The 18,795-nt window shown below is 30.6% G+C and overlaps 2 protein-coding genes and 1 pseudogene across 2 annotated transcripts; all 3 read right to left on the reverse strand.

Moving 5' to 3' along the window:
* Positions 1-8,128, reverse strand: part of LOC132803089 (amino acid transporter AVT1H-like) — a 40,425-nt pseudogene extending 32,297 nt beyond the window's left edge.
* Positions 8,129-15,155: 7,027 nt separating this feature from the next.
* LOC132803300 (LOB domain-containing protein 24-like) lies at positions 15,156-16,121 on the reverse strand. Its single transcript, XM_060815960.1, has 2 exons — positions 15,855-16,121; positions 15,156-15,657 (listed from the first exon to the last, which is right to left on the reverse strand). Exons 1-2 carry the CDS (start codon positions 16,005-16,007, stop codon positions 15,397-15,399), a joined length of 414 nt encoding a protein of 137 aa, XP_060671943.1. The 5' UTR covers positions 16,008-16,121; the 3' UTR covers positions 15,156-15,396.
* Positions 16,122-17,245: 1,124 nt separating this feature from the next.
* LOC132803090 (LOB domain-containing protein 24-like) lies at positions 17,246-18,611 on the reverse strand. Its single transcript, XM_060815328.1, has 3 exons — positions 18,599-18,611; positions 17,742-17,872; positions 17,246-17,506 (listed from the first exon to the last, which is right to left on the reverse strand). The coding sequence occupies exons 1-3, from the start codon at positions 18,609-18,611 to the stop codon at positions 17,246-17,248; spliced, it is 405 nt and encodes a 134-aa protein (XP_060671311.1).
* Positions 18,612-18,795: the final 184 nt, after the last annotated feature.

Here is an 18,795-nt window from a genome sequence, read left to right on the forward strand (position 1 = left end):
ATTGTTTTATTATTATTATTGTTACTATTTAAATAAGTCGAAAGGTAATTCTTTTGGCATATAGCTACAGGCTTGAGCCTGCAATTCAATTGATACTTAGGTAATTATATACTTTTATCCACTTAAGTATCATCTAGTTGTAATTAAACAATTTTTGGCACTTACTTAACTTAGGTCGACTTGCTCCTAGACCCGTATTATACTATCTCAGATCGAAATTAAGTTTAGATTTTAATGGTCACCTTAGTCCCTAATCAACTTATGATTAGAAACCTTGGTATATAATGAAAACACCACAATAGATTATGGATGTCCTATTAATAAGTCAAACTAAAACACTCGATCTTTATTCGAGGTATTAAGTGTTCAAAGAGAACAAAGAGAATTCTTCTCACAAATAATTTTTAATATAATAATCTAAGTTGCCATACCATTAAAAAATAAGGCTTTAAATAATTAAAGTTACAATAAATCAAACCCTAAAACAATTAGGTTAAATTCGGCCAACATTGAAAAAGAATAGGAAAGTGGTCGAATTTCAAAGTTTTTTTCCTAAACTAGTTTTGAATAATTAATTCCTTAATTTTGAAATAGGAATTAATTAACTTATAATCACAATAATAAAATATCAACCTTCCTAAATTGATTTGTCCAGCAAATAATTAAATAAAAACTAAAATAAAAGACTATTTTCTAAAACAAAAGTCAAATTTCAAATTAGGATATTAGTTGACTAGCTTGCACAATAAGCTGTTTTTATCCAATCATCAGCTACTTTAAGCTCCAAATCAGATCCCATATGCCATATAGGGTGCCAAATAGAATTAGAACTGGTTCCCACACTTTGCCATTGATTGGAATGATCAAAGCTTGCTTGGACTACAAGGAACCACCTTTCTAATGCCAAAACAAGCAAAACCGACCAATATTGAAATGTGTGCACAAATGTGGCACCTGAACAGCTTTGCTTCTACTTTGGCATGATTCCATGATCCCTTGGTGAGCTTAGTCATGTTCACAAGTTAACAAATCCATCCCTTGCTGCCCGGAGTCCATAAATGCATCAAAACAGCTTCCTAGGTCCATTTCTACCTTCACAACTTGGATGCTCAGCGCAGACTTTGAATCTTTGGATATAATCATGCCTTCTTGAGATTTAATCATACCTTGTATGAAGCTAATCAGATTTTCCTGAAAGCTCTTAGTTTGTGCCCTTGTAATTGGCCCGGTCTTCAATTGCATAGGATTAGCACCTCCAGCGGGTTGTAGGTTATGCAGGTGTAGGCAGATTCTCATCATTACTAATATTTAAATAAGTCAAGAGATAATTCTTTCTGCATATAGCTGCACACTTCAGCCTCCAATTCAATTGATACTTAGCTAATTATATACGTTTACCCATTTATACGTTTACCCATTTAAATACCATCTAGTTGTAACTAAACAGTTTTTAGTAGTGAAATTAGAAAATACTTTTACCGAACCAAAAAAAGAAAAAAAAATTGTTTAACATAATTGACATTCCATTTTATAATTTTTAATGTCTACGAATATTGGTTGACATTCTCTAATTAACATCTTTTTTTTTGAATTTTCAACCAAATGTGCTTCTACAGTTGAATACCCATATATATATATAGTTGTAATAATAAAAACAGAACTTCTATTGACAACCTAAATTTTGGATAATTTCCTTCTCTTACCATTATCAAAATCTTTCCATCTCCATGATCTCTAAATTGTGAAAAAAACTAGCTGCTAGAAAATCTCTAAGAAAGGCAACAATTAGGCCTCTTAAAATATATAATTTCTTAATTAAATCAAAAAATAAATACTAAAATCTTTTTAAGATTTCTTCTTCGATAGCAAAATGATTGAGGCAAAATCTTTGTGGGTTTAGATTTGGAAATTTAATTTTGCTAAGATTCTCCAAAAGATCTTTTGAAAATTAATATTTCTTATGGTTGTGCAAGTATTCGAGAAGGAGGTGTCCTTTAGATAGCATTATCTCTCCCTACTTCTCTTCCAATAATCCTGAAATATTTGCATGCGTTCATCAAATCTATGGTGCTAGCAATGATGGGAAAATGCTCCAGTAAATAGATGTTTTTATTTTTGTTTTTAAGAATTAATAATGGAAAATTACTTTTATAATATTGATAATTTTTTAATTTATAATAGCTTTTACTTATTAAATATTATATTATGGATAAAATTATAATTTATAATTAAATTTAAATGGGTTGTAATATGTATATAATCGTGTCGGATTAAAACTGACATGTTTATAAATGGGTTATAACAGGTCATTTTCGAGTTAAACGAGTCAACCAGAAAATAACATGATTAATAATCATGTTAAGCGAGTTGACCCGGTTATGACCCGAACCCTTTTATAATAAACCCAAATCAATTTATTCCTTATCGTTTTCGATTCATGCCGCTATGTATCATTACCCAAATTGCCCCCTATCAAGTAGTGTGTCGTAGCCTTTTTTTGTTTTTGTTTTTTTTTTCCTCATTTTAATCGGATAGTTTGTTGCAGCTTAAAAACCTAATCTATTTGTTCAATTAATATGTTACATATATATATATATATATATATATGTATATTAACAACAAATATATTTTATATTCAATAATAATATAAATATAACTTGTGTTTTATTAGTGTCTTAAATCTGAATACTTTTTTATATATGTTGAATTGAAATAGATCTTGATATACAAATCTTAATTTTATATTGTTTTATTATTATTATTTAAATACGTCAAGAGATAATTCTTCCAACATATAGCTGCAGGCTTGAGCCTCCAATTCAATTGATACTTTGGTAGTTATATATTTTTACCCATTTAAGTACCATCTAATTGTAATTAAACAGTTTTTGGCAGTGAAATTAGAAAATACTTTTACCAAACCAAAAAAGGAAAAAGAATTTGTTTGACGTAATTGACATTCCATTTTATAATTTCTGATATCTATATATATTGGTTGACTTTCTCCAATCAACATTTTTTTTTTTTTTATTTTCAACCACATGTGGCTCTACAATTGAAGACCCATATATATATAAGACAATAATAATAAAATTAGAAATTCTATTGAGGCTAAATTTTGGATAATTTCCTTCTCTTACCACTCTCTAAGAAAGCAAACAACTAGGTCTTTCAATATATATAATATCTTTCACAAATCAAATCCACAAATAAAAACTAAAATGTTTCTAAGATTTCTTCTTCGATAGCAAAAAGATTGAGACAAAATCATTATGGGTTTAGATTTTGGAAATCTAATTTTGATGAGATTCTCCTAAAGATCGTTGGAAAAATATAATTTCTAGTCATTGTGCAGCTTGTAAGTATTTGAAATGGAGGTGTCTTTAGGATTGCAATTTCTCTCCCTACTTCCCTTCCAATAATCCTGAAAGATTTGCATGCGTTCATCGAATCTATGATGCTATCAATATGATTTCTGGTTATTTTATTATGTAAGTATTAATTTTAATTTTTTTTGTATTTTCTTATTTTGAATAAAGCTAGTTTTTAATCCATATGTCGCAAAATTAAAGCATGCAAATTAAAAATAAAATAAAATAAAATAAAAGGCGACGTTTTTGACGCTTTTGACTAAAAACGTCGCCTTAGATAAGAAATTGTTGCACTTTTAGCGATGCTTTTCACAAAGTGGCTCATTTTTCTTGAAGTTTTTGTGACACTTTTTAAAAAGCATAGCTTTTTATCTAATAATTAGCAACACTTTTGAAAAAACATCGCTAAAAGTCCAATCTTTTATTCATACTTTTCACCACGATTTTTTAAAAACATCTGCTATTTTGCAAACTTTTAGCGATGCTTCACCAAAAGTGTTAGCTATTATCCAAACATTTAGCAATGCTTTTACTAAAAGCGACGGTAAAAGCCAACGTTTTCACAAAAGTGTCACTAAAAATTTAAGCAATAGCTGATGCTTTTTGGAAAAGCATTGGCTTTTCTCCTATCTATTTTATGCTTTTATCACTTTTTGTAAAAGCGTCGAATATTATTCAACATTTAGTGACGCTTTTTTTAGGAAAGTGTCGATTTTTTTAATATTTAGCGACGCTTTTTATTTTTAAAACATCACCTTTTCTTCAATTTTAGGTGACACTTTGAAAGCATCGACTTTTGTGTGCATGACGCATTAATTGCGTTGGCTATCGTTGTGATTCTTGTGGTGCAATAAAAGTATCTTAAATCAAATTATAATTTATAAGCTATGTACAATCTCATATTGTTGATAGGCATACAGTATGTCATTATGTGATGGGTCCAATAAAAAAAAATGATAATAAAATTAAACTAGTAATAATTTTCAATAAAAAAATTTAATCTAATAACAGTCATTCAATAATCACCATATAAGCTATCTTGTTATTAGTGATTATCACCAATACTGAGAAGGAATTATAATATGTTTGTAATATGTTTGAAAGAAATATCACAAAAAGGAAAGAAATTGGATAGAGTAGTGTCAAGATTTTGCATCATAGAATTCATGGTATGCGAATATTGAGTTTGTTTTACTTCAAAAGTTGATTTTATGAGGTAATTAATATATATTTATAGACATCTAGTATACATATATAAAACTAATAAAAATTAAATATTCCAATTAAAATTTGCCACATAGAACTGTGATCATTATCAGTGATGAAAAATAGTAAAATTATATAAGCATTTTTCATTATATATATACATATTATTAACAAAGAGTATCCTCTTCACATTGGTAACTAATTAGTTAATTATAATTGTTAAACTGAAGATATTAGATAATTAGATAATTATTTAATTTGCTATATATATACATTGTACCGGACCTAGGTTGTAATCCAACTATCCATGGTAATAAATTAAGTATGTTTAAAATGTACACCTATCACATTTTATTCCGCATTCTAATTTAGGTATGATTTGCCACCTAAGCTAATAAATCATTTATATATTAGGTATTTTTCCTATTTTCCTTTCCTACTTTTTATTGATAAATTAGCCTTCAGTTATGTGAACAATGCATTTCATCAATTTATGCAGAGTACTTTTTTTTTTCGTTTTTCTTTTTTTTAAATATAGTGCTTTGGGTACTTTGAAACACGGAAATAAACTATATTTTTAACTTATATCTGTGGTCAAAAAAATTTGAGAGTTTTAATTAAAATCTTCTCAACAGCCTTATTTAGAGATTCTATTATTAGTAGATTCTAATTAATTTTGATCGTAATCAGATAGGCACAATACTAAAAGAGAATATTAAAAAATATTTGGTTAGTCAAGAAGATCAAGAAATTAATTATACAATGGACACTAAAAGTGCCATTGAAAAGTTAAAATGCTCTAGAAGTTTCCTCTTAATGAGAAGGAAGAGTTGGGAAGCTACTATAAAGTTATCACCCGTGTTTACTGTCATATTAGCTGTTTTAAGAAGATAATTTGGCAATTTACTAGGGTGACATTTCTTACATTGGCTAGGAGACAAGTGTTTAAATTGTTTATAACCAAACAAATCCCTAAAGCAAAGTTACAATGCCTAAACAGAGCAATTATGTTTAAGCAATAATTACCATGTAAGGAGATGTATGCCCCACTCAAACTCCCCTTTGTTATAATTTTGTATTGTGACATAAAAGTCCAAGTCAATAACAACAAAATGGAGTAAACTTAAGTAAAAAGAACATCATATTGTTGATTCAATTTTATAAACATAAGGTAAAAACAATCTTTTATAAACAAAACAAAAATATCTAACATTAGTAATAAATATACAATTTCTAAATCTAATGACCATACACATATATTCCAATTAGTGGAAATTATATACGTGACAACATGTTCTCTTGACTTTCAAGGTGGTTTATTTTTGAATTAAAAAAGGAAACGTATTCTAATCTAAATAGGATCCTTTTTTGGTTTTGGGTTTCTTATATTATTATATATGCATATATATATATATATATATATGTGTGTGTGTGTGTGTGTGTGTGTGTGTGTAACATACGCCAGTTCCAAATTGGCATGTTCTTTTCTTGAGTACTTTCTTCTTTTCAGCTGCTTTTATAAATTAGTGTAATTCCCTACAAATGGTTGTCAACCTCGAAAAGCTTCGATTCGGCAAAGGCCTTGTTCCAGTTTCTTCTTCAGATCGCATTACTCCTAAGCTAGTCATGCCAATGTTATTAACTCCTCAGGATTAACTCACTAGAGCGTTAGGGTTTAGACCTCAAATTACTACCATTGCTCAGCTCACCACACAATTAGTGGAAACTGCAAAGACTGAGAGATTGAATGAGGACGATGTTGTTGATGATGATGTTGGTTTTGTTGCTAATTTCGAGATTGCAACTCTTGATGACATTGAGATAAGCGATGGGGATATTATTATTGGAGAATATTTTGATGAAGAAGATGATTATTCGTTTGATGATGAGGAAATAATTACTACTGGGACATCGAGAATGGCCATCGAAAAATTAAAGGCTGAAAGTTTTGTTGATGAGAGAGAAAAGTTGGGAAATTGCTGCGTATGTTTGGAAGAGATGTATGGTGGAAAAGATCAGCTTGTGGGTTGGCCTAAATGCAAACATGTTTATATGAACACTGTATTATTCAATTTTAGCGACGCTTTTGGCAAAAGTGTCGGGTTTTGTTCCACTTTTAGTGAAGCTTTCCAAAAAGTATTTCCCTTTTCTTGAAGTTTTAGCAATGCTTTTTAAAAAGCATTAGTTTTTATCTAAATATTTTGTGACACTTTTGAAAAAACATCACTAAAATTCCAAACTTTTGTTCATACTTTTAACAACAATTTTTCAAAGTGTCAGCTGTTATGCAAACGTTTAGCAACACTCTACCAAAAGTGTTGATATTACCCAGACATTTAGCGATGCTTACAAAAAGCATCGCTAAAAGTCTAAGATAAAAGCCGATGCTTTTCACAAAAGCATGGCTAAAAATTTAAGCGATAGCCGGCGCTTTTTAAAAAAGTGTCAGCTTTTATCTTACCTTTTTTATGCTTTTAGCGACACTTTTTTCTAAAAGCATCGGATATTGTTCAATATTTAGAGATGCTTTTTTTTAAGGAAATTGTCAATTTGTTTTGATATTTAGCAACATTTTTTATATTTAAAACATCTGCTTTTCTTCAATATTAGGCAAAACTTTTAAAACCTCGGCTTATCTTCAATATTAGGCAACACTTTTAAAGCATCAGCTTTTGTGTTATGCTTTTAGTGACACGATGTTAGGCGATGCTTCGTAAAGCATCGATTTTTATTTTGCACGACGCATTAATTGCATCGGCTATGATTGCGATTCTTGTGGTGAATTATATTGTCATGCAAGGAGATTGTATAAGATGGCCATGAAGAATTCAATGTAAATAAAAGTTGTTGCTAAAACTCTTCCTTTTCTTCCAAAAGCATGTTGACCAATATCTGACTCGCCTCTTGCTTTTAGATTCTTGTCTAAGCATTTCCCAAGTAAATTTGAACCATATGAACAAACCATCCCAAGTCCTCTTAGCACCAATGCTGAAATCCAACCTCCACTTTGTAGAGCATATGGAGTTGATAGTTGTCCCAAACTTGTAAAAGATTAATGCAGATAATTATTTTGGATTATTTTTTAACAACAATTATCACATCAGAATATCTTAACTTTATAATTAAAGTTTAGAATGTTGTAAAAATAAAGTATAAATAACCAATTTACCCTGATTGATTTGCATTGTATTTTAATTTTATGGAGTCTAGTAAACCCAAAATATTTTAATTTTAATGCATAAAAAATATAAATAAACAATTATTTTATCTATGAGCATGCCAATCATATTGATGACAGCATGAATGAAAGAACAATTGGCCGCTTGGTTTCCATGGTGATGATCATCATCAACATTTGTAGTTTGAAGATCACACTTCCAAACTTGGTTTTGCTCTACACAAATATTGCAGGTTGACAAATATTGCACTACCAAATCTGAACCATGAACTAATTCATGACTAGCAACTTGATGCTTCTGGTATGAAAGACAGTTTGATGAGCATAAGCATTTTGACCTGCCAATTATGGCTTTGCAAATTCTACTATTCATTTGCTCTCAAAAGTAGTAGTACTTCTAAAAAAGCTATTAGTTTCAAAGCCTCTTTGTACCAAATAATGGGCTGGAGTTGCTAAGAAGTGAAAGGATGAATATATTTATAATATCCCAAAAAGAACTATACATATATTTAAATGTTAGATACTGTATATCAAAAACCATATGTTATAATTTTAGCATGGAATATAAAGGTACTTTGTAATAGTGGTCCTAGAAAAGAGGAGGGAAAAGAAAATGGTATATTTATCATACATGCAACCCTTTTCCTGCCATTTGAAAGAATCTTTATTATTTTATTGAGATGTAATGTCTTTACCTAATTGATACTATGAAAAGTGGGATATTTTTTATGTGCATATGTTAATGGCTTAGTGGGTTTCCCATAGCTTATTGGGGAAATTTTGATATCGGAGTTGGCAAATGGAACAATTCACCAAAATGAAAGAGTTGGCAATGCTGCAATTTGCCAACTCCCACATCAAAATTGATATATATATATATATATATATATACTTAATCACACTCAAATCAAGTCTTTAATATCATAATTAATGTTAGAATATTTTTTTAATTATTAGATCATGATTTAAAATTATATTTATCAATAGTTAAGTTCTAACATGGTTCATTTTCTCTAAAATAGGATTTTAATATATTATTAAATGAATATTTTATCATTTTTAAATTTCTAAATCCTAACCTTAATGGTGTGATCAAATGAGTAATTAAAGAAGATTTGATATTAAAAGCATTAAGTTAACATAAGTGCACATATCTATATATATATATATATATTTATATATATCAGTTTAAGGCCATCTAAATTAAATTTAGGGAATTACAAGATAGCTGTCACGTTTATGGAACCAAATATGATCCAATAGTAGTCACAAGTTTATTTTCTTTTTGTAATCCGTAAGGATATAGGCCGACATTGCATATAGAAGAGTGGTGCTAATAACTGATCTTATCAGAGCATATGTACCCACCTATGACAGAAGCTTGGTTTTCTAACCTTGAAGCTTAGCCTCCACTTTTCTCTTTAAATCTTCATAAGCCTTAGTATTATTCCTTCCTACAAACATTGGATTTCCAATGTATTTAGCATCCTTAGGTAATTCACTCAAACCCATGATTTTCTTGATACCAGCCTTGATCTTTCCTTGGACACGCTTGGAGAAAAAAAACATCCAGACTTCACTTGGTTCACCTTTTGACCCGTCCACTTGCAATAAAGGTTTAGGCAATCACTCAATTCCTTCACCTCACTGATATTGGCCCTGCAAAACAAGAGCATATCATCTACAAAGAAAAATGTGGGATATGGCTGGACTGGTTCTACCAATTTAAATTCCATGAATTTTCCCTTCTCTTTGCAACTTCAAAAGCATCCAGGAGAGCGGTTCAGAATATTTTATGAAAATGATAGGGGAGAGAGGGTCACATTATCTTAAATATCTTTCCATACCCACCTTGCCAAAGATGTTGCCATTCAAAAGCAGCTCCACAGATTCTATTGAAATGCAACCAAGCACAAGAGCATTCATCTTACTAGAGAAACCAATCTTCGATATAATTCTTGTTAAGACTTCCCAGTCGACCAGATTATATGCTTTTATCATATCTAATTTGAACCCCACAAGGCCATTTTCGTTGTTCTTCCTCTTCATGGTGTGAATGATTTCATTTGCTAAAATTGAATTTTCTCCAATCCATCTGCCATGACCAAAGGACGCTTGGGAGGGGGAGATGATCTTATCCAGGCATGACTTATTCTTCCAACTAATATCTTGGAATTTTAATACCACATCAACATGCCACCTTAACATGGCCCAACATAACGTGAGAACATGTTCACAACAAAACATTTATCAATATCTATATATTTACATTTACAATATAATTTTTAGGTACACTTTTGATATTTTTTTTTGTACAGGGAAATTTTGCTAGGAAACCTCCTCATTTCTCTTTTTTAATCAAGGACAAAGGTTCTTTTTCCTTCTTAAGGAATCTTTGCTAGCCCATTAGATCATTGTAGCTGAGAGAAAGAGAGGGAGAGAGAAAGTACGTGGGGAATCCCATAGGGAGAGAGAGCATGGGGAATCCCATTTGGATCTTTTTCCTGGTTTAAATTGGGATAAAGGTGTCAAGCCTATTCAGATGTCCATTTTCATACACTAAACTTTTAATTTTTATTCATCTTATTACCAAATATGGAAAGCAAACCATCCCAACCATTTTCTCTCTTTTTACCATCATTATTATCAAATTTCTACCTTTTTCTAATGGATAGTACAAATTTATTGGTTAAAAGAGTAGTTTTAGCTTCACTATTTAAGGGAAAGCCTCTCTTTAATATTACACATTAGCACAGCCAAGCTCAGCATTAAGATCATTTGGATGACCATTTGAACGACCCTATAGGCTTAATGAATACCCATATTGCATTCATAAATTCATAAACCCATGTTTTCCTGTGTAAAAGATGTATAGCTTCTCTTTGTGGTCATAGCATATCAAGTTATCATCTTCAGCTAATCATTCTAGAAAGCATCATTCTTGAACATATTGTAAAGCTTTGTCCCACAATTTTTAAAACTATTTTCACTTATTTTGCTTGATTATGGATATAATCTGGTGTATGCTGGCATTACGTAAACCTCCTTATTTTATATAAAGGAATAGTGTACATTTCTACTATACCATAATAACCCTTTTTAGTGAGCTACACATCATATTACTTTTTTTCTCATTGTGTATGTGTTTTTTCTAAGTTTGTAATTGGATATTCTTTCAAAATTAATCTAAGCTTCAACAGCTCAAAAAATTAAAAATTCAAAGAAGTTCAATCCTATTATATGAGATGACTATCCATACAAGCCAATACACAAACAAATGTGTGAAGCCGAAATCAAATTTTTGCCCTCAATAGGTTTTAGACAATTTAATGTTTTAAAATTCCAAAGATTTTGCATACAATAGAAATGTTGTTATATTGTGTTTATTTCTTTTAAACATAGAAGTGTGTGCTTAGATAATTTTAAGTCTGTCAACATATCGTATTAAATCGTGTTCATATCATATTGTGTCATGTTCTTGTCGAATTTAGTTAACCCAAACACGATCCGTTAAATTTTCGTATGAAAATGGATAAACCCGAACCCATTCGATATATTATCGTGTAACCCATTACCTGACCCACTAACCCATTAACAATAAGAACAAATTTGAAAATTTAAATTTGGCTTAACTTTCAAATAATAAAACAATATTTTTTAAAAAAACTTACAAAGATTCTGGTTTATTTTTAGATCTTTGAAAAATTAAACTAAAAAAGAACAAATTAATACATGTTTAACAATAAATTAAGTAATTTTAATATTATTAAACTTGTGTGATTACAAATATCTTCTTTAATGAGTCTAATGGATTTATCGTGTTTCATCCGTTAAAATCCGTTAATTTATTATGTCTTATTAAATGACACTGATACAAATCAGATACGATATTATCAATTCAAACTCGTAAATTATTGTGTGAATTTATATCGTATTATTATATCATGTGATATTTTATCATGCCTAGATATTTTATAAGATTATAAACGTAGATATGTAAAATGGTCCAAATATATAAAATGTTATGAATTTTCCCTTTCAAATAATAATTTTGTTCCAAAAAAAAAACTTTTTTCCTTCATTTATTTCAGTTACTTAATAAAATTATCATTTAAAAAAATTAACAGAATTAGCATTTTTAATAAAAAAACAATAAGAAAAAAATTTTATATATGGAACACGTGGCAGTAGCTGTTCATTTTTGGCCCGGCAAGTATCCACTCCCGCGCACCACCAGGTTTCCACCAACAGTCCAAAATCTACACTCCACGGCATCACTTCCCAACAGATTCCTCTTCTTCTTCCTCTAAAACCCATTTCCATAAATTTATTAAAATTAATAAAAAAAGCGTCAATGTTTTCATAGAAATTTTGCATAAATTCATTGAAAGTGAAAAAGAGAGTGATTGGAAATTCTAACTCTGAGTGAATTTCAATGGCCTCCCACTCTGCTCTTGCTGTCAATCCCATTCTCTTTCGTTCCTTGCCTTTCCTATCATCAAACACTTGGTGTGCGTACAAAACCTTCTTTTGCTCTCTTCAAGCTCGCCAATCCCCTCAACGGGGCGCTAAACCCACTGGATTTTCTTCAAACCCCACCCTGTTTTTGAGGAGATTTCGCGCCCGGAGCTCCCTCGGAGATGCCTCCGACGATGAGCCGCCGCCGCTTGTAGGTGAGGACTCTGCGGTTTTTGAGCTGGCGAAGCAGAAGATAGCTTCTTGGGTTTACTTTTCTGTTATTTTGGGGACAGTTCTTTATGTTCTCGATATGGTTTGGATTGATAACTCTACTGGGTTCGGTAAGGCTTTCATCAATGTGGTTTCGGGACTTTCAGATAGCCATGAGGTTAGTTTGGTTACTGATGAGATGAGAAAATGAAATATGGAATTAGGAAATGAATCGGGTTTTTACTGATCAAAAGAGAAAAATAAATCATGGAGTCTCATATTTAGCATTGTTTTGGATAGGAACATAAAATTTGTGTTAAACTAGTTGGAAGTGTTGCTATAGGCTAACAAAATTCCTTATTGCTAGCTGAACTACTCGAGGCATATAATTGATCTACTAGGTTATTATGATTAAGACTGCATGAACTTGTGTTAAGAATAAGGGTAAACAAACAGTTGGCCATACGTCAGATGGCTGATATGAACACTATCTTATCCAATGGCTCGAATTGCCATCGGAGTGGAGCGTGTGAGAGATCTGGTGAATTTTTCAATAGTGATAAAACACAAATATTTATACATGGATGGACATGGTATTGATGTGACAGATGCATAACTTGTTGTCAAGAGGTGACATGATAGTGCCCCACCAACATTATTGGCATGCAGCATCATGTTAGCTTTGTGGTCAGTGAGATGTCATTTCAGCATTGTGTCAATTGAATAAAAATGCTTGTTGAATAAGTTGATTCTGTTGTATTATTCCTCCTGATCAATCTAAGTAGTAGTGTTGTTTGAGCTCTAATTAGTCATTTGGTTTAATAGTTTCCAAATTCGCTTTCTCTTATGGAATTTAGATGATTGTATTCTTTATATTTGTGTTGTTGAAGAAGACTTGAGTTGATGGATAATGTGGTGTGGAAAAGAAAAGAAAATTACCATCATAAAGAAATTTCTAGTACTTCTGAGATCCGGATGTCCAAATGGACCTTTACGTCTGTACATGGCCATTTGGTAATTAGATATAACCGATTATCTAGAGCAAAGAAAGCTATCAACTTTGATATGCATCCCTATTCTGAAATGCTTTATTTTAAGTTGTGACGTTACCACATATCATCTCTTAAAAGTTGAACATGGCCAATGGCAGACACTTAGGGGCCAAAAGCAGCTCTTGCCCAGCCAATGGTAGATGCTTAGAATCGTCTTCTATGCATATATATTCTTTTCTTTTGCAAACATTGTTATATTCGTCAGACTAAGATTTTGTTCGTTGGATTTTTTCGCACATGATACTAGACTTCTTTAGTTTTGCACTATGTTTAAAATTGAATTTTCATAATTAAAAGGAATTAGTGATCTTTCAAAACAGTGATAGATAAAAATAAATAAACAAATAAATAAATAAATTTTAAATTTTTTTTTTTTTTAAAAAAAGGAAGAAGATAAAGCTTACCTATATATTATGTGTGTGACATTTACACTAATCCTTCCTACTAGCTGCAACCCTCACTAAAGAAAGGCTACTTTTCCCCTTCATTTTGTGAAATAAATTGATCCAGTTGAATGAGAGATTAATGGATGAATGCTACTTTGGTTGCATATTTTGAGAAAATTGTTCAACAGCATTGATAATGAGTTTGGTATGCAAGAAGTTAAAAACATGGCAATTCATCACGTTTTTTGTGAATGTTGAGAAAAAAAAGTTATCAGCGAAAAATATAGTTTTTTATATCTTCATGTGTTCAACCACTTTTATGTTATCGCCCATAAGTGCCCCACTTTAAGTGAATTTTTGATTTCTTACATCCCCTCAGTTTCAACTCATTATTCCTGTTTTCATGCCTAAATCCATAGCCTGCTGATGTCTTTCATTTGAGCAAAGGAAGCCTAAATGAACTAATATGCTGCCCACATTAGACATGGAGCTGTTTTAATTGTAAAAGTTGATCAAATAGTATTTTCAAATTGGATAGCCTTTCAATTATCCTGGATCAAAACATGCAACGATCCAATATTTTTTGACCAGTATTGCTTAAAAACACATTTCTGCAAGTGACCCGAAATTTACCCTAGGTGGTCACTTGATAATTTTACCACTCTTTCTTCTTGCTTCAACTGAACAAGTTTATTGGGGAATATAATCAAGCAGTGACTGGGGCCATACTCAGTGGACCGGCCTCTTTTTTCCTTACTTTTTGTATGTTTGTTTAATGTTGGAGAAAATATATTATGAAACACTTTTATGTTTGGCTACAAGGTCTGAAATTTTTAAGCTTGATCGTTCAAGTTGAATATTCTGAGACACTACATTACTTTTGGCCTTGTGACACTCTCAGGAAGCAAAATGAATTGGAAGTCACTTTCACCAGTGTCATCGACCAAAGTCTAAAAATGATAACAACGGTTGAATCTTAATTGGAAATCAAACACGTGGCTGACTTTTACTTCTATGTATTGCATATTTTATTATTTTTCTCAATTTGGTAGTGAACAAAATCTTAAATGGACGATGCCTGATTTAGTCTCATCTGGTGTCATTTTTCGTAATGAGGTTCCTATTGGTCGGTTGAAGGTCAGATTTTGTACCATGAGAGAGGGGGGGGGGGGGGGGGGGGGGGGGGGGGGGCGCGGGGGGAGAAAAAAAAAAAAACAAAACAAAACCTTCTAATACAGTAAATAACTTCGAAGACAATTCATTAAATATACTCTATAAAGAAAAGACATGCTTAAAAATGTTTATGATGTATTTATTTGTCACGAATAACAACAAAGGTTTAAATATAATAATTTTATTTCTAGTGAACAATCCAGTAGCAACCGAACTGCTTAAAAAGTTTTTCTAATGCAATTTTAAAACTTAACTATATTGCAAAGTGAAGAATCTTCTAAAATTTTGCATAATAAATATTAAAAATGTATTAATCTAAACCGTGTTATTGAGCAAAATATATATTAATTATTCTAGATTGACTAGCGAATTTGAAATTGAGACTCTCCAATATTGCTGTGTCCCTGAATAAGATTGTTGGTGTTGGATTCCATTTCATGTGCATTAGAATTGAGGAAGGCAATCTGTGCTCTGACTTTTGCTACTTGACTCTCTGCATTGTGTATTTGTTGATGTAATTGAGAAATAATCCCTCCACAACCATATACTGGATCTTCAATTCTACATTTTGCTTCATAATACAATGATTCTGCTGCTTCAACTCTCAGATGAATTGGCAATTGCTGATCGATCAAAACAAAATCAAATTAATTAACCCAAAAAAAGGAAAAAAAATGTAAGAAAAATCTGCGAAATATAAAGCTTTGCTTTCTATGATGACGTTTCATTTTCAACGATAAAATAATTTATTATTAGAGTAATAAATAATTATTAACATTAATTTTATGTGGTATTAAAAATAGTTAGGAATATAAATTACCTGGAGCATTTTCCTAATATTTTTAGCACCATAGATCCGATGAACACATGCAAATCTTTCAGGATTATTGGAAGGGAAGTAAGGATAGAAAATGCAATCAAAACGACACTTCTTTTTCAAATACTTGCAAGCTGCACAATTAACAGAAATCATAGTTTTCAAAAGATATTTAAGAGAATCTCAGCAAAATTAGATTTTCAAAAGCTAAACCAAAGATTTTGTCTCAATCTTTTTGCTATTGAAGAAGAAATCTTAAAAAGATTTTAGTATTTTATTTTTGGGTTTGATTTGTGTAAGAAATTATATATATATATATATATCTTAAGAGACCTAATTGTTTACTTTCTTATAAATTTTCCAACGGCTAGTTTTTTTAAAATTTAAAATCATAGAGATTGAAAGATTTTGAAAATGGTAAGAAAAGGAAATTATAATGATATTGTGTTTATTTCTTTTAAAAATAGAAAAGTGTACTTGGATAATTTATGAAATTAGAAACATAGATTGTAAAATAGTCCAAATATAGAGATGCTGGTGAATTTTCCCTTTCAAATAATAATTTGGTTCCAAAAAAGAAAACTTTTTTCTCTCATTTATTTCAATTACTTAATAAAATTATCATTACCAAAAAAAAAAAAAAAGAAATTGCATAATAGAATTACCATTTTTAATGATAAAACAATAAGGAAAAAAAATTTATATATGGGACACGTGGCAGTAGCTGTTCATTTTTGGCCCACCAAGTATCCACTGATACTCCCGCGCACCATGCTTCCACCAACAGTCCAAAATCTCCACTCCACAGCATCACTTCCCAACAGATTCCTCTTCTTCTTCCTCTAAAACCCGTTTCCATAAATTTATTTAAAATAAAATAAAAAAAAATTAATAAAAAATTGTTAATTTTTTCATAGAAATTTTGCATAAATTCATTGAAAGTGAAAAAGAGAGTGATTGGAAATTCTAACTCTGATTGAATTTAAATGGCCTCCAACTCTGCTCTTGCTCTGTCAATCCCATTGTCTTTCGTTCCTTGCCGTTCCAACCATCAAACACTTGGTGTGCGTACAAAACCTTCTCTCGCTCTCTTCAAGCCCGCCAATCCCCTCAACTCGCCGCGTTTCGGAACTAAACCCACTGGATTTTCTTCAAAATATTTATAATGTATTTATTTGTAACGAAGAACAACAAAGGCTTAAATATAATAATTTTATTTCTAGTGGACAATTCAGTAGCAGCCGTACTGCTTATAAGGCTCTTCTAATGCAATTTTAAAACTTAACTATATTGCAAAATGAAAGATCTTCTAAAATTTTGCATGATGAATATTAAAAATGTAGTAATCTGAACCGTGTTATTAAGCAAAAGATACATTAATGATTCTAGATTGACTAAGGAGCTTGAAATTGAGACTGCCCAATATTACTGTATCTCTGAATAGGATTGTTAGTGTTGGAATCCATTTCATGTGCATTAGAATTGAGGAAGGCAGTCTGTGCTCTGATTTTTGCTAATTGACTCTCTACATTGTGTATTTGTTGATGTAATTGAGAAATAATCCCTGCACAACCATACACTGGATCTTCAATTCTACATTTTGCTTTATAATACAATGACTCTGCTGCTTCAACTCGCAAATGAATTGGCAATTGCTGATCGATCAAAACAAAATCAAATTAATTAACCCAAAAAAAGGAAAAAAAATGTAAGAAAAATATGCGAAATATAAAGCTTTGCTTTTTCTAATGAGGTCTTATTTTTAATAGTAAAATGATTTATCATTAGAGTAATAAATAATTATTAATATTAATTTTATGTGGTATTAAAAATAGTTAGGATAATAAATTACCTAGAGTATATTCTCAATATTGCTAGATTATAAATTACCTGGAGTATATTCCTAATATTGTTAGCACCATAGATTTGATGAACACATGCATATCTTTCAGGATTATTGGAAGGGAAGTAGGGATAGAAAATGCAATCTGAACGACACCTCCTTCTCGAATACTTGCAAGCTGCACAACGATTAGAAATCATATTCTTCAAGAGATTTTTCCAAAAATTTTGGCAAAATTAGATTTTCAAAATCCAAAACCACAAATATTTTGTCTCAATCTTTTGGCAGTTGAAGAAGAAATCTTAGAAAAATTTGAGTATTTATTTTTGGATTTGATTTGTGAAAGAAAGTATAAATACTAAGATACCTAATTGTTATTCTCTAACGGCTAGTTTTTTGAAAATTTAAATATCATGGAGATGGAAAGTTTTTGAGAAGCTACTTATTACAAAATAAATTTAAGAAAAAATCTGAATTTTCTGATTTTTATTTCGTGGCATTTGCTAAATAGCTTAAAATGAATTTTTAATTAATAAAATAAGAATTTAAGTACTTTTTAAAAGGATTTTAAACAAAATGATTTAAACATATAATAAGAAAAATGTATATTGAGTTCAAAATAGCTTTCAAAATTATAATAAACTAATATTTAAATGTTAGTTGGGTTAAGACAATTCATATAAAATAATAATAAAAATTTTCTTTCAAAAATATTAACTATGAAGAGAATAACATAGGAATATTTTCTAGCCTTAATTGTATATTATCTATAGTGATATGAATGGTGTATCATGTATAGAAAATTAATTTTTGCTAAACAAGAGGATTAATAAATTCGTTAATGCAATAATTTAAATTTTAAAATTTTTACCTCATTAACGTCATTTATGAGAGTGTGTAGTACCATTTGCAGCCATCCTTGACGGCCGACAAAAGTTGCCGAAAGAATACTGTAAGGAATTTAATCGGTTGCCATCGATGTCTGGCAATCACAGCACTAAAATTGGTGCATATTTTGGGCATCCGCTGATGCAAGCGGCAAGTTTCCAGCTACATTGGTAATGAGGTTGAAAATCTACATATCCATCTCAATAGTTGTTG

Source organism: Ziziphus jujuba, chromosome 3 (assembly GCF_031755915.1).
Source record: "Ziziphus jujuba cultivar Dongzao chromosome 3, ASM3175591v1".
In the NCBI taxonomy this organism is placed as follows: Eukaryota; Viridiplantae; Streptophyta; class Magnoliopsida; order Rosales; family Rhamnaceae; genus Ziziphus; species Ziziphus jujuba.

Excerpts from the sequence above, each read along its gene's own strand:
- LOC132803300 (XM_060815960.1), bottom strand. The coding sequence starts at position 16,007 with ATGATTTCTGTTAATTGTGCAGCTTGCAAGTATTTGAAAAAGAAGTGT. Across the intron at positions 15,658-15,854 it reads ATATTAGGAAAATGCTCCAG|CAATTGCCAATTCATCTGAG; the intron begins GTAATTTATATT and ends TTGATCGATCAG.
- LOC132803090 (XM_060815328.1), bottom strand. Across the intron at positions 17,507-17,741 it reads ATATTAGGAATATACTCCAG|CAATTGCCAATTCATTTGCG; the intron begins GTAATTTATAAT and ends TTGATCGATCAG.